The sequence below is a fragment of the Phyllobates terribilis genome, unplaced genomic scaffold, assembly GCF_046119375.1.
Source record: "Phyllobates terribilis strain yellow unplaced genomic scaffold, ASM4611937v1 Scaffold_115__1_contigs__length_5345438, whole genome shotgun sequence".
In the NCBI taxonomy this organism is placed as follows: Eukaryota; Metazoa; Chordata; class Amphibia; order Anura; family Dendrobatidae; genus Phyllobates; species Phyllobates terribilis.
Genome location: NW_027362875.1, coordinates 1,210,751 through 1,223,994, shown reverse-complemented (window position 1 = coordinate 1,223,994; position 13,244 = coordinate 1,210,751). Strand labels below are relative to the sequence as shown.

The following is a 13,244-nucleotide window of genomic DNA, read 5'->3' as shown; positions in this document are numbered from 1 at the left end:
GAAGTCAGAGGGTCTTTGTACAGTGTGTTTTTTATGTAGAGGCAATGGTCATATCATAATACTATGTACTCACTGTGTAGTGTTGATGGTAGAGGGCATTGTGTAGCGGGATTATTATTGCCTTGTATAGAAGTAATTTTGGGAGTATTGGTCTTTCAGTTGTGTATTTTAGGTTAGCAACAATGGTGTACTGTAATTATATATGTATAGGTCCTCTTTTAAGTGGCGGGGAGGTTGTATGGGGAAACACCTACTTTGGGGCTTTGGCCCCTGATCTTTTAGGACCCTAGCAACGTCCCTGCATACAAGGGATATCGGGGGGCACAAAGTGTTCTGGAGGTTTCCTTTACAGTATAAAGCATTTTCCACACAGTATCCTTCCTCTGTAGTATACTCCAGGACTGGTGAGGCGCACTGTCGCTCCCTATTTCACCATAACTCGGCCTCGGCACTGCAGTGCTGATCAGCAGGTCTGCTTACTTGTTCTTCGGTTTCGCGCACTATGTCTTCCACTACTGGCGCCCTTGAACCCTTGCACTCGTGACTCCCGGTAGTACAGGGGTCTCAAACTCGATAGAGTAAATGGGCCGTGCATAAAAAAAAATGTAAGCTGGCGGGCCGCATTCCTTTCAAATTTAATACAGTACAAAATTATAGCTAAACAATTATTTATTTGAACTGCTATAACAATTCTCCATTACGTTACTATAATACTGCTAGGTTTAAACTTAACGGAAATTTGCCGGCTTACTCCACATGCTTATTTTAACAATCCAGTTTTCCACTTCAAGTGTCGCAGAATTCAGTCTGGCTGCTCAGTTGTCAGCGTTTGCCAGATACGAGAATGTCAAGATTGGGCTTGAAATCATGAGCGTCGGCCAATCGCAATGTTGCACGAAGATGTTCATCTGTAAGTCTTGACCGTAATGCTGATTTGTTCAGCTTCATTGAAGAGAAAAACTGTTCGCATACGTATGTACTTCCGAACATGGCCATGATCCTGGCAGTGGCTTTAAGAAGATTTGGAAATTTTTCTCGTGCGACAAACCTATAGAGATCTGGAACAGCAATGTCCATATACTTCTGTTTAAGAACAGCGTCGCATTGCAAGTCCACAATCTCCATCTGCAGATCTTCTGAAACACAAGCAATGTCTACCGCAAACGGAGTGGCGAAGAGTGTAAATTCAGCTTCAAGATCCTGAAACCCATGAAAACGTCTATCAAACTCTTGTAGTAACTGAGAAATTATATTGGAAGAGTAGTTCAAGCGTTCTGGTTCAGCTCGTACCAGCGACTGCATAGCTGAGAAATGAGACAAATTGCCAGACTGCAGCTGCTGGGCCACAAGGACAGCTACATCTGATTGCTTTTATACCAGCAATCATCATTGTAATCATCTGCTTTGGGCCCCGGAGCTTCAGGTTGAGTGCGTTGAGGTGTTCTGTGACATCTGTTAGAAACGCGAAGTCAGATAGAAAAGCTGGGAAGGAAAGTTGGAAAGAGTCTTCATCTTTCAGTGCCATAAAAATCTATCTCCTGTCTCAAAGCAAAAAATCTTTTCAACCCTCTTCCCCGACTCAACCATCTGACCTCGGTATGCTACAGCAAGTCTCCATATTCACTGTCCATATCAGACAGGATTGAAGTGAACGGCCTATGGTTAAGACCTCTTGCCCGTATAAAGTTACCAGTCTTAAGCACAAAGTCCATAACTTCTTACATTTGTGCACTTTTTCCGCACAGCGCCCCCTGATGCAGAATGCAGTGTATAGCACTGAATGGACCTGACAATGAACGCTGGCCTCGTTTCGCTTTCAATAATCCCACAACACCAATGTTTTCAGAACACATTGCTGGTGCCCCATCCGCTACCACAGACACCAGTTTATCCCATGGCGGTCCTGCTGGGTTAATACAACCTTCAAGTTCTTTAAAAATGTCTCGACCGGTCGTTGTGCCTTTCATTGGTAATAAATCCAATAATTCCTCGGTTATGTTTAGGTTTTCATCAACCCCACGAATGAACACAGCACAGTATGAAGTATCTGTTACCCCGGGGGTCTCGCCAAGCGCTATGGAAAATGCTTCAAACCTTTGCGCTCCTGTAATCAGTTGCTGATGACCGTCACTAGCAGATTCACTGATTCTACTAGTAACACTATTCGCCCACAAGCTTACACCTTCAAACAGTTTTTTTTTGTCCGGACAAATAATTTCACTTGCTTTTATAAAACAGTCTTTAATAAACGGACCCTCAGGTCCTTACAGCAACTACTCATAGTGTAGTAAGCCGGCTTAAGCAACTCCTTGCATGACTGAAAGCCGATGGCTCTTGAAAGAAATATAGTTCAGTTTCCCAGTAGCTGAACTTTTAGTAAAGCTGCCAGGAAACGTTGTAACACTATTTACCTGCAGATTATTCCTGTATCTGACGTTTTCAGCTATACCATTTTTGGTACATGGCTTTTTGATAATTTTTTATTCTATTTTCTGACAGTATGATGGAAAAGCTACATTTTTGGTGCGTTTATTATTTTTTATTCATCATGAGGCTTTGATCACACATTACGTTTTTGCAGTGTTTTCTCTGCAACCAAAATTTGCTCTTGCTTGTAAGGGCTCTTTCACATGTCAGTATCTCCAGTACGAGTGGTGACAGTTTCCACACGTGCTGGAGACATCAATACACGATGAATGAATTGGTCTGTGCACATCTCAATGTGTTTCCACAGACCATGTGTCAGTGCGCTCCACGGGGAGAATGAGCGGCTTCGGAGCTGCTCTCAGTGAGTGACAGGACACGGTTCCTGAGCTCAGCTCCGGAGCCACTCATTCTCCCCGGCTCCTCAGCGTCAGAGGATTACAGCGGGGGACACCTAGGAGAGGTGAGTATATGGATTTTATTATTTTATTCTTAGTTTTACACAGGGACACAGCGGGAGCAGACACTACCACTACCCTCATCCTTGTCCCTGCTGGTGCTGATTGCAGCGCAGGCAAGGAATCATGGGAACAGCGCTAACTGTACGCTGATTCTCAGGCGCTGGTATGTGTGATCCTGATGTGGCACATGGGCCGCACACGGATGCAATATGTAAAACGCACACGGACACGGATATCTCCGGTAACGGAAATATATGCAAAACCGGCCTAAAAAACAGGTTTTGTGGCGTTTTTTGGTGGAGATTATAGGAATCTACAGTACGTTTAATAAAGTCAGTTTTATTCACCAAAAAAGCTGCAAAATCAGTGTTTTCCCACTTTCTTATTGCAATGGGTGAAAAATGCTTTTGTTCAATGTCCCCGATGGGGCATACGTTCGAACCCTACAAGAAAACGGGATACGGATATTTGTGCCTACAGGGCCATAGACTGTAATGATGCCGGCAGAGCAAACGTGCGCTGTGCATAATTTTCGGGAGTGCACGCCTACAGGAGGCGGACACTCAGACATAATAGACTGCATCTGAATGTGCGCTTCCAGTATGTGTACACTTCCGAAAATGATGCCGGCAGAACGCACGTTCACTCTGTGGGCACCATTACAGTATAAGGTCCCATAGGCACATATGTCTGAATCCCGTTTTGTGGGGGGGACTGGACGTATGCCCCGATGGGGACATTGAGCGTAATGTGAAAGCACAGTAAGCCAGGGATATGGTACAGATTTATAGTTTGGATCATTTCATATGGGGAGATAATACACATGTGTACTTTTTTTTTCACTTTCAAGTTTAGTAGCAGAATACTTTTATTTCATATTTTATTTAGATTTTTTTTTTAAGTAGCTTTAACTTTTACTTTATAGTCACTGATCTAATATCCTGCAATACTTCTGTACTGCAGAATATTAGGTTTGTCTGTCTTATATTGACAGTTCACATGTAGGACCCTGCATATTCCAGGCCCCAAAGATGGCTAACCCAAAGGCCATTACCTGGCCTCAGGTTACCATAGGCTTAAGAGTAAGCCCCTCCCCTGAAATAGCCATCTAGATGCCGCTGTCACAATTGATGGTGGTATCTAAGGGGTTAATCGGCTGCGATCTGTGTTAAAACCAATCGTGACCGTTAAAGTAGGTTGTCAGCTGTGATGTACAGCTTACCTCAGCGGATGATAGTGTCGGCTCTTCATGTGAGCCGGCGCTATCAACTCGCTGTACACGCACAGCCACAGTGTATGTCACCTGCAAAATCCAGCAATGGGGGGGGAGTCACGCCTCCGCTCTCTGAGCGCTGGTGTGATGTCATCACCCAGCGCCAGAGGGATGTCATCACGCAGCGCCAGAGGGATGTCATCACGCAGGGCCACAGCCACTATGGAGCAGCGCACTCCTCCTCTCTGCTAGGGTGAGACTTGTGGGGCCGCGTGTTTGAGACCTCTGCTTTAGAGCCTTTATGTGAAACTAAAGGGAGTTTAGCCTTGTTTAACCTAATAAATAATTAAAACAAACAACATGGGGTCCCACTATTTTTTGTAACCCGCAAAGGTGAAGCAGACAGCTGAGAGCTGATATCTGGTTGGAAAGGACCCTGGTTATTGGACCCTCCCCAGCCTAAAAATACCAGTCCACAGCCGCCCCAGAAGTCGCGCTTCACATGAATTGCACTGATGCGTTGACAATCAGTATAAAGTATCTTGGGGTTGATGTCAGCTGTGATTTGTCAAAAATCACAGCTGGCATCAAACCCTGGTGATAGTAATGGAGAGGTGTCTATCGGGCAACCCCATTACTGACCCAGTAATCAAAAATAAAAAACAGACAAAACAATATTTAATTTGAATAAACACTCCCCAACACTGTTCCTGGTTCACTAATTTATTAAAACCGAGAAAAAACGCTTGCAGGTCCGACGTAGTCCACAGAATCCGACGATAATGGTCATTCCCACCATATATGTAACATAGACCCAGCTGCGCCACCACACCGCCTGCAAAGTCTGACACAGAGAGGAACATCCTATGTAGCATAGTGGGACAACGGTACCATGTAGATAGAATCTTATAGTTTTTCTTCTGAGCATGGCAATACATAATTTGTGGCAGAGTATGAATGTTTTTGCCAATCCGCCTATGAAATTTGACTACCCAATTCCTTCTCCCAACCCCAGTAAAGGGTAGGGGGTCATAGCTGGTGTCCCTTTGTGTTGCTTTGTGTAAACAAGATAGAAGTTTAGTACAAGGACCTACCTGAGTGATTAACCCCTTTCTGACACAGGGCGTAATAATACATACCTGCACCTTGGGACTTAACAACCAGGTATGTATTATTACGCTTTGGCGATTGCGCCCGCATAAAGGCTGTGCGAGCGAGATCGCTGCCAGGTGTCAGTTGATTTTGACAGCTGACACTCGGTCCTGCACTGCTCCCAGCACATTAATCCCCGAAATGCTACGATCAAAGTCCACCGCAACATTTCTGGGACAGGCAGAGATAATAGCACCCCTCTTACCTTAGATCGGAGACCCTGTGCTGTGAGCACAGGGTCCAATCGTTGCCATGGTGACCCAATGTTGTCATGACGACATCCGGTAACCAGGCACTAGAAAGTTAGATAGATTGTGCACTGCGCACGATCTAACTTGTGTCTACAGTGCTAACTGCCTGCATAGCCTAGGGATGCATCTGCAACCCTATGCTATGCAAGCGATGAGCCTGCAAAAAATGAAAGTTCCATAGTGGGACAAAGTGTAAAAGTGCAAAAAGTGTCAGAAAGTGAAAAAAAAATTGTAAAAGTATATAAAAAAATGAAAACATAATCCAAAAAAAATAAAAATATACTGTACTCATAAATTAATATTATGAAAAAGAAAAAGTACACCTATCACCATGGCCAGAACGACCTGACCTATAACACTGTCCCACTAGTTAAGCCCTTTAGTGAACACTGTAAAAAAAAAGAAGCAAAAAACAATGCTTTGTCATCATACCGCCAAACGAAAAATGGAATAAAACTCAATCAGAAATATGACTGTAAATAAAAATGGTACCACTGAAAACGTCATCTTGTCCCCCAAAAAACAAGCTGACATACAGCTCCATCAGCCGGAAAATAAAAAAGTTAAAGCTCTCAGAATAAAGCTGTGGAAAAAAAAATTTTTTTTCTATAAAATAGTTTTTATTGTGTAAGGCTATATGGGCAAGATCAGGATTTGAAGCAGAAATTTCCTGTGCATTTCCACATCTCCTTGGCAGGAAAAATGCATGCGGAAATTCTGCGTGTTTTTGACGTATTTTTTGAAGCGTTTTTGTACATCAATGAATGCTTTTTGGAGCTAAATAAAGTTATTTGCTAAAACCCTTGGGTTACCTTCAGAACTGGGGTGAGTATATTGGTTAATTTAAATGATTAAAGAATGTGTCTGTTGTATTTCAAATAAAGTGTTTACTCTGTGTCTGTGTGTTTATTTAACTCTTTACTTTACTTTAATTAGGTTTGGTCATGAAAAGAGCTAGGTGTCAGCTAATCCCATTCACCCAATCTTCATTAGCATTTCTATTCACATAATTTATGCGGCAACTCACAGCTGGTTTGTTAGCAGCTACGTCCCCCCAATCAGCACTCAGCAGCGCTTTGGACGCATCGTATAAACGCGGTGTTCTAATGCCGCACTTTTGATGTCGGTACATGTGAATCCACCGCATATAATGACACTTCAATTGGTCAAAATCTGCAGTGGAGACTGGCGTGTCTGCTACAGAAATTGACAGGTTGCGGGTGACTTTGGGTATGTGGCCGCGATTAGGAGCAGCTGCGGGTTTGAAGCTGCGTCTTTATACAGCGCCAAACCCGCAGCTTCCAGAAGTTACAGCATAGTGGATGGGATCTCTAGAAATCCCATGTCCATTATGCGTGCATCAGAGGATGCTGATCATCCGTGGACACTGACATGCGGCACGTTTTTCAGGACCGCAGCATGTCAAATTCTCTTGCTGAGTCGCTAGTCTCTGCAACAGAAATTTGACCACTAGAATGTATAGAATGCGGTAAATCCACATGGTTCAGTGAACACATGCAGATCTATCTGCGTTCAATAGAATACAACGCTTTGAACGCAGCAAAAGTATGCGTCCAAAGTGCTGCTATATCCGGATCGTGGGCACAGAACCTAAAATTAAAATAAAAATGGCGTGGGCTCCCGTGTAATTTTTATAAATAGTAGAGAGAAAGCCGACCGCTGGGGGCTGATATTAGTAGCCGGGGAAGGGGCCATTAGCCAACAATGTTCCCTGGCTATTAATATCAGCCCACAGCTGTTTGTTTAGCCTTTACTGGCTAGATTACAGGGGGACTCCAGAAAAATATTGACGTGGGGTCCCCCTATAAAATCTAACCAGCTAAGGCTAAACAGACTGCAGAGGGCTGATATTAATAGCCAGGGAAGGGGCTATGAATACTAGCCCCCTCCGCGGTTATTAATATCACCCATCCATAAGATGCGCCAAATCTCCGCTCTTCCCACTGCCCTGTAGCGGTGGCCAGTGGGGTAATGGGGTTGGGGTTCACGGCAGACTTGTATTGGTGGCTGACGGGAAGCCCAGGTTAGTAATGGAGGGCGTCTATAAGACGCCCCCATTACTAACTGCGTAATAAAATGGTTGCCTCTTTTTCAATAAAAGACACGGCCAGAATAAAGTATTTTAATTAAATAAAAAACACACGGTTCTACAATTTTTTTTATTACCCTCTGTCCGCGAAGCCATCGATCTTCTGAAAAAAACTTAAAATAACAAACAACCATATCCCTCACCGCCAACGATTGTCCAACGGCGATCCGGTTCACTTCTACAGCAGTGACATCAGCAATCACTGATGTCACTGCTGTGGAAGACAGCAGTGTATACTGACAGGAGTGTAAAATCACTCCTGTCAGTATACATGCGGCTGCAGGAGGTCACCGGGGTTGATCAGCTGAAGATCAGCTGATCAGCCCCAGTGAACTTACCACTGTGGGAGCATTCTTGAGAATGTTCCCACGGGGAGATCACGTTAGCATCAGCTGATCAGTCACGTGACCGATCAGCTGATCGCTGACGTCACCGCAGGTTCTGGCAGCTCAGTACACTGCTGGGAGTGAGCGGGCTCCCACAGTGTACCGCTGGCCGCCAGGAGCATCGGATCGCCGCCGGGGACCAGGAGGACACCGGGGGCCGCCGGACAGGTGAGTATAAGTTTCTTTTTTATTTTTACTTTTTTTTCTCTATTTTTTGACCGCGGGCTGGGCAGAGCAGACTACTGCTCCTCCCAGCCACGCCGCTCTCGCTGTCCTCAGCGGGAGCGTGGGTCGGATGAGAGGAGGTGTAGTCCTCCTCTCCCGACCCGGGTACCACCCGCATCGCGTTTCCAGCACGAATTTGCGCCCATTGGCATTAATTGAAACACAGCAAATTCGCCAGTATAGATAATATACCTGGGGGTTTACTGCGGTTCAATGCAAGTCAATGGACGCGAATTTCCAGCGGAAATGCCCGAACATTGGTCATGCTGCGGTTTTTACTGCAATGGTAATCTGGAGCGGACATTTCCGCATCATGTACACAGCACTTCCGGATTACCATTGCTATACCTGGCAGACCTATTAACAAGCTTTTTCTCAGCATTTCTGTGGCGGAAAATACCACCGCGGAAACGCAGTAAAAACGCTTCGTGTTCACATAGCCTTAAAGTGCCAAAACATAAAAAAAATGTAAATGTAGTATCGCTGTAAATGTACTGACCTGAAGAATAATGCTGCCTTATTAATTTTACCACACGCAGAACGGCATAAAAAAAAATTTCTGAATTGTTGTTTTTTGTTTATTCTGCCTCCCAAAAATCGGAATAGAAAGCGATCAAAAAATGTAATTTGCCCGAAAATGGTACCAATAAAAAGTCTTTGCAAAAAAGCGTCTTTTAGTGTGTGACTGCTGCCAAACATAAAAACCCGAATCTGGTATCGTTGTAATCGCACCGACCCGACGAATAAAGTCCTCTAATCACTTATACCGCACGAGGAACAGTGTAAAAATAAATGCTAAGGTTAGGGTTGTGTTAGGGTTAGGGTTGTGCTAGGGTTAGGGTTATGGTTAGAGTTATTTGTTACGGTTAGGCTTGCGTTAGGGTTGAGTTTTTTCAAATGTAAAAAAAAAAAAAAATGACGATATGTCGACTAGTGTTGAACTCAAGTGCTCACTACTTGAGTTTGCATCAGGTGATTGGGTATGCACCGAGTATAGCGGATGCTCAAGTGACATGTTCGAGTCTCCTCCCCATATGCTCTGCGGCTGTTATACAGCCAAAAAAAACACGCAGGGATTGCCTGCCATGAACGGGCAACCCCGCATGTTTTATTTGGGTGTCTAACAACTGTGAAACGTGTGGGGTGGGGACTCGAGCATGTCACTCGAGCACCCGCGATACTTGGTGCATACCTGAATACCCGATGCAAACTCAAGTAGCGAGCACTTGTGCTCAAGACTAATGACATCTTATTCAATATGATGAACTAATGTTATCAAATTCTGTGTTGTACCTCTGGGTTCAAAATGTTCACTATACCCCTTGATAAAATCCTTGAGGAGTCTAGTTTGCAAAATGGGGTCACTTGAGGGGAATTTACACTGTTTAGGCACATCAGGGGCTCTCCAAACGCGACATGGTGTCCACTAATTATTCAAGCAGATTTTACATTCAAAAGGTCAAATGGTGCTCCTTCCCTTCCGAACCCTGCCATGCGCCCAAACTGTGGTTTTCTCACACATATGGGGTATCTGCTTACTCAGGAGAAATTGCACAACAAATTTTGAGGTCCATTTTTTCCTGTTACCCTTGCAAAAATAAAAAAAATTGGGTCTAAAGTAACATTTTTGTGAAAAAAAAGTTAAATGTTCATTGTTTTCTTCCACATTCCAAAAATTCCTGTGAAGCACATGAAGGGTTAATAAACATCTTGAATATGGTTTTGAGCACCTTGAGGGGTGTAGTTTTTAGAATGGTGTCACTTTTGGGTATTTTCTCTCATAAAGGCCCCTCAAAGTCACTTCATTTTGATGTGGTCCCTAAAAAAAAATGGTTTGTAAATTTTGTTGTAAAATGTGAAATTGCTGGTCAAATTTTAACCCTTATAACTTCCTAACAAAAAAAATATATTGGTTCCAAAATTGTGCTGATGTAAAGTAGACATGTGGGAAATGTTATTTATTAACTATTTTGTGTGACATCTCTCTCTGATTTAAGGGCATGAAAATTCAAATTTTAAAATTTGCTAAATTTTCAAAATTTTTGCCAAATTTACGATTTTTTCACAAAGAAACACAAGTCATATCGAATACATTTTATATCTATCATGAAGTACAATATGTCACGAAAAAACTAACTCAGAATCGCTGGGATCTGTTCAAGCGTTCCAGAGTAATTACCACATAAAGTGACACTGGTCAGAATTGTAAAAATTGTCCTGGTCAGGAGTTTCCCACAGTGGAAGAATCATAAATGGAGGCCAGGATCAGCGCTGTCTTCTGTTGTCACGATTGAATCAAGGACGGTGTCTTTTTTGATTTCCTCAATGAGTATTAATTTAAAAATAAAATATTATTAAAAGACTGCTTTACACAACGCGTTTCGGCTGCTTAAAGCCTTCATCAGGTGCATAATAAAAATATACTTATCCAACTTTCCATCTTCCACCACCAGAAAGTGGGAGGAATGGATAAGGGAGGGGAACAGGGGAAGGGAAGGTTTAATCATTTGCCTATTTAATCCTTGCTCTGTACTTTTGTTTGGAACCATATTTACACTGTGGCACCCTCACCCTCATCCTGTTTTATATTTTTCAGCTACAAGGAAAGGTTAAATTACTAAAATCCATCTGTTCAATATATAGTGCATACAAAAATGCGATAACACTGTGCAAAAAAAATAAAATAAATGAATAAAAATAAAATAAAAAAATAGAATTAAAATAGTTTTACCCATATATCGCATAATCTATATTGCCAAGGGTTGAGACTTCAGAGATAGAGACGTAATTGGGTTCATATGAATTAACTGACATTAAACATACAGAAAATATAAGTACATAAACACACACATTTCCTTTCTGTCTCCATCTGTTTTATCTGTATTGTCACGCACTTCTCTACCCTCAACAAAGCCAACCTGATCGCTGCTGACAATTGAGGGTAGATAGTGGGAGAGCCGTGTTGTAATTATTTTAGAGAATATGGTGACCTCTACATTAATTAATGATATTGGATGAATATTAGGGCAGATATTTGGTTCTTTTCCAGGCTTTGATGAAACCATTATATGAGCCTCAAGTGATTGGGGGGTAAAGGGGAGTCTTCTGAGATATCATTGAACACTTTGGCTAAATATGATAATGACAGAGGTGCAAATATCTCATAAAATCTATTATTGAATCCATCTGGCCCCGGGCTCTTCCCGATAGGGAATGATTTATTGTCCTCTCCTATCTCTTGTTCAGTGAAAGCTTTGTCTAGTACCTCCTGCTCAGGGGTCTGTAAGGAAGGAACGGCAGTGTCCATAATATATTTGTCATTTTTAGTTTCAAGAATATTAGGTGGCATGTCGTGGTATTGTCCATGAATATTACATAGCGAACTATAAAGGCAACTAAATGCTTCCGCTTTGTCAATGGGGTTATGAGTTTCTGGCCCGGGTGCCCCTTTTATTTTGGATACGTATGTCCTTTACACGTGTAGATGTAACCTCCTTGCCAATGAGCAACCACATTTATCTGTGAATTCGTACGAGTACCTTCACATGTGATCTTGATATTTTGTATACGTTTGATCTATTAAAAACCTTTGCTCCTTTCTTTTTCCAACCAGATTGTGTTTAATGAGCAAAACAAAGAATTACCAACATTTTGTTTTTGTCATACAAACATTGTGAGAAAAACAATAAAAAGAAAGAAAAACCTATTAAACAATATAAATCCCAATATCGCTCTATAGTGCAATGTTTTGGAATAGTAATTTTACATTTGCACATAAATATCTGAATACTTCCTGACGGCTTTTTTTCCCTATTGGGACATCAAATGAAAAAGAATATATCTAAGAAGGGGCAATTGTGTGGACTGAGACAATTATTATTTGCTGACACCTTAGGTATAAGGATATAAATTCCTGGTTTACTGCAGGGATATGTACAAATGGTCCAGTATAGTATTTCTGAAGCAATACCTGGGGTAATTAACCATTGCTCCCATATGTGTATGGATTTCTTGAGAGCGTTCCCTTTCCAAGCATAGAGTGTAATTTATCCTGGATTTTAGTTCTGTTATCGTTGGGGGAGAATTGTCTATCCAATGTAGTGCCAACAACTTTCTGGCTTGGAATAATATTCTTGAGCTAGCTATTGCCATATGGAGTCTGGGTCTACGTCTTCTCCCAGGAGTCCTAGGATACAGATTTTAGGTTCCAACTGAAGTTGTATCCCAAATACAGATAGTACAAGAGCGATCACCCCGTCCAGTAGTCGACAATATTCCCACATCATATGCATCAGGTGGGCGTCCTTTTGACCACATCTAGGACATGTGTCATCTGTTCGTATTCAAATTTGAAATAAAATACTTGGGGATCTATATACCCTATGAATGAGAAGAATTTGGGACAATCTTTGTGACTCTGACAATGAAAGTTTCAGTGTCAAATCCAAGTTTTCCCCCATTGCTCCTCAGATAAGGGACCCTCATCCCCCTCCCATTTTGTCTTAATTATCAAAGGATACTTTTCCAAATGTAGGGCCAGAAACTGCCTATTAATAACGGATATTAGACATTTTGTATCTACTGCTGTAGCAATGGTATCTATTGGGTGATGTCTATCAATCAGTATGGCGCTAATTCTAAGTTGTGTGCTATATGCAAGATTTATTTGTAGATATTGATAAAACACCCTATGTGGAAAGTTAAAATCTGCTTTTATTTGTTCCAAACTCTTGAATAATCCATCCCTCAAGAATTGTGATACCAAACATTTTGTCACACAAGGTGTGGGAAAGACTTAGTGCAACACAAAGGGAAGGGGGAAAGGGAGCCCAGACTCTAGGGAAAGGGGAGAGTGGAGACCTCCTAGGCTGATCTGATATCACCCTGTCTCCACTGACATCCCTATATTGATTCTTCACCAATCGCCAAAGATGAGCCTAAACCCTGTATTTCCCTAGCGCTTGGTCCTGTATAGGGAAGGGGGGAAATGAGCGCTAGTCAGTTCCCACTAAACACTAAAGA

At 42.4% G+C, this 13,244-nt stretch overlaps 1 protein-coding gene across 1 annotated transcript in view; it reads right to left on the bottom strand.

Moving 5' to 3' along the window:
• Window positions 1-1,302, bottom strand: part of LOC141201398 (uncharacterized) — a 147,155-nt gene extending 145,853 nt beyond the window's left edge. Inside the window, exon 1 of the mRNA XM_073663389.1 lies at window positions 834-1,302. Within this exon, the coding sequence (XP_073519490.1) occupies window positions 834-1,302 (469 nt within the window). The remainder of the gene's footprint in view (window positions 1-833) is intronic.
• Between the last annotated feature and the right edge of the window lie 11,942 nt (window positions 1,303-13,244).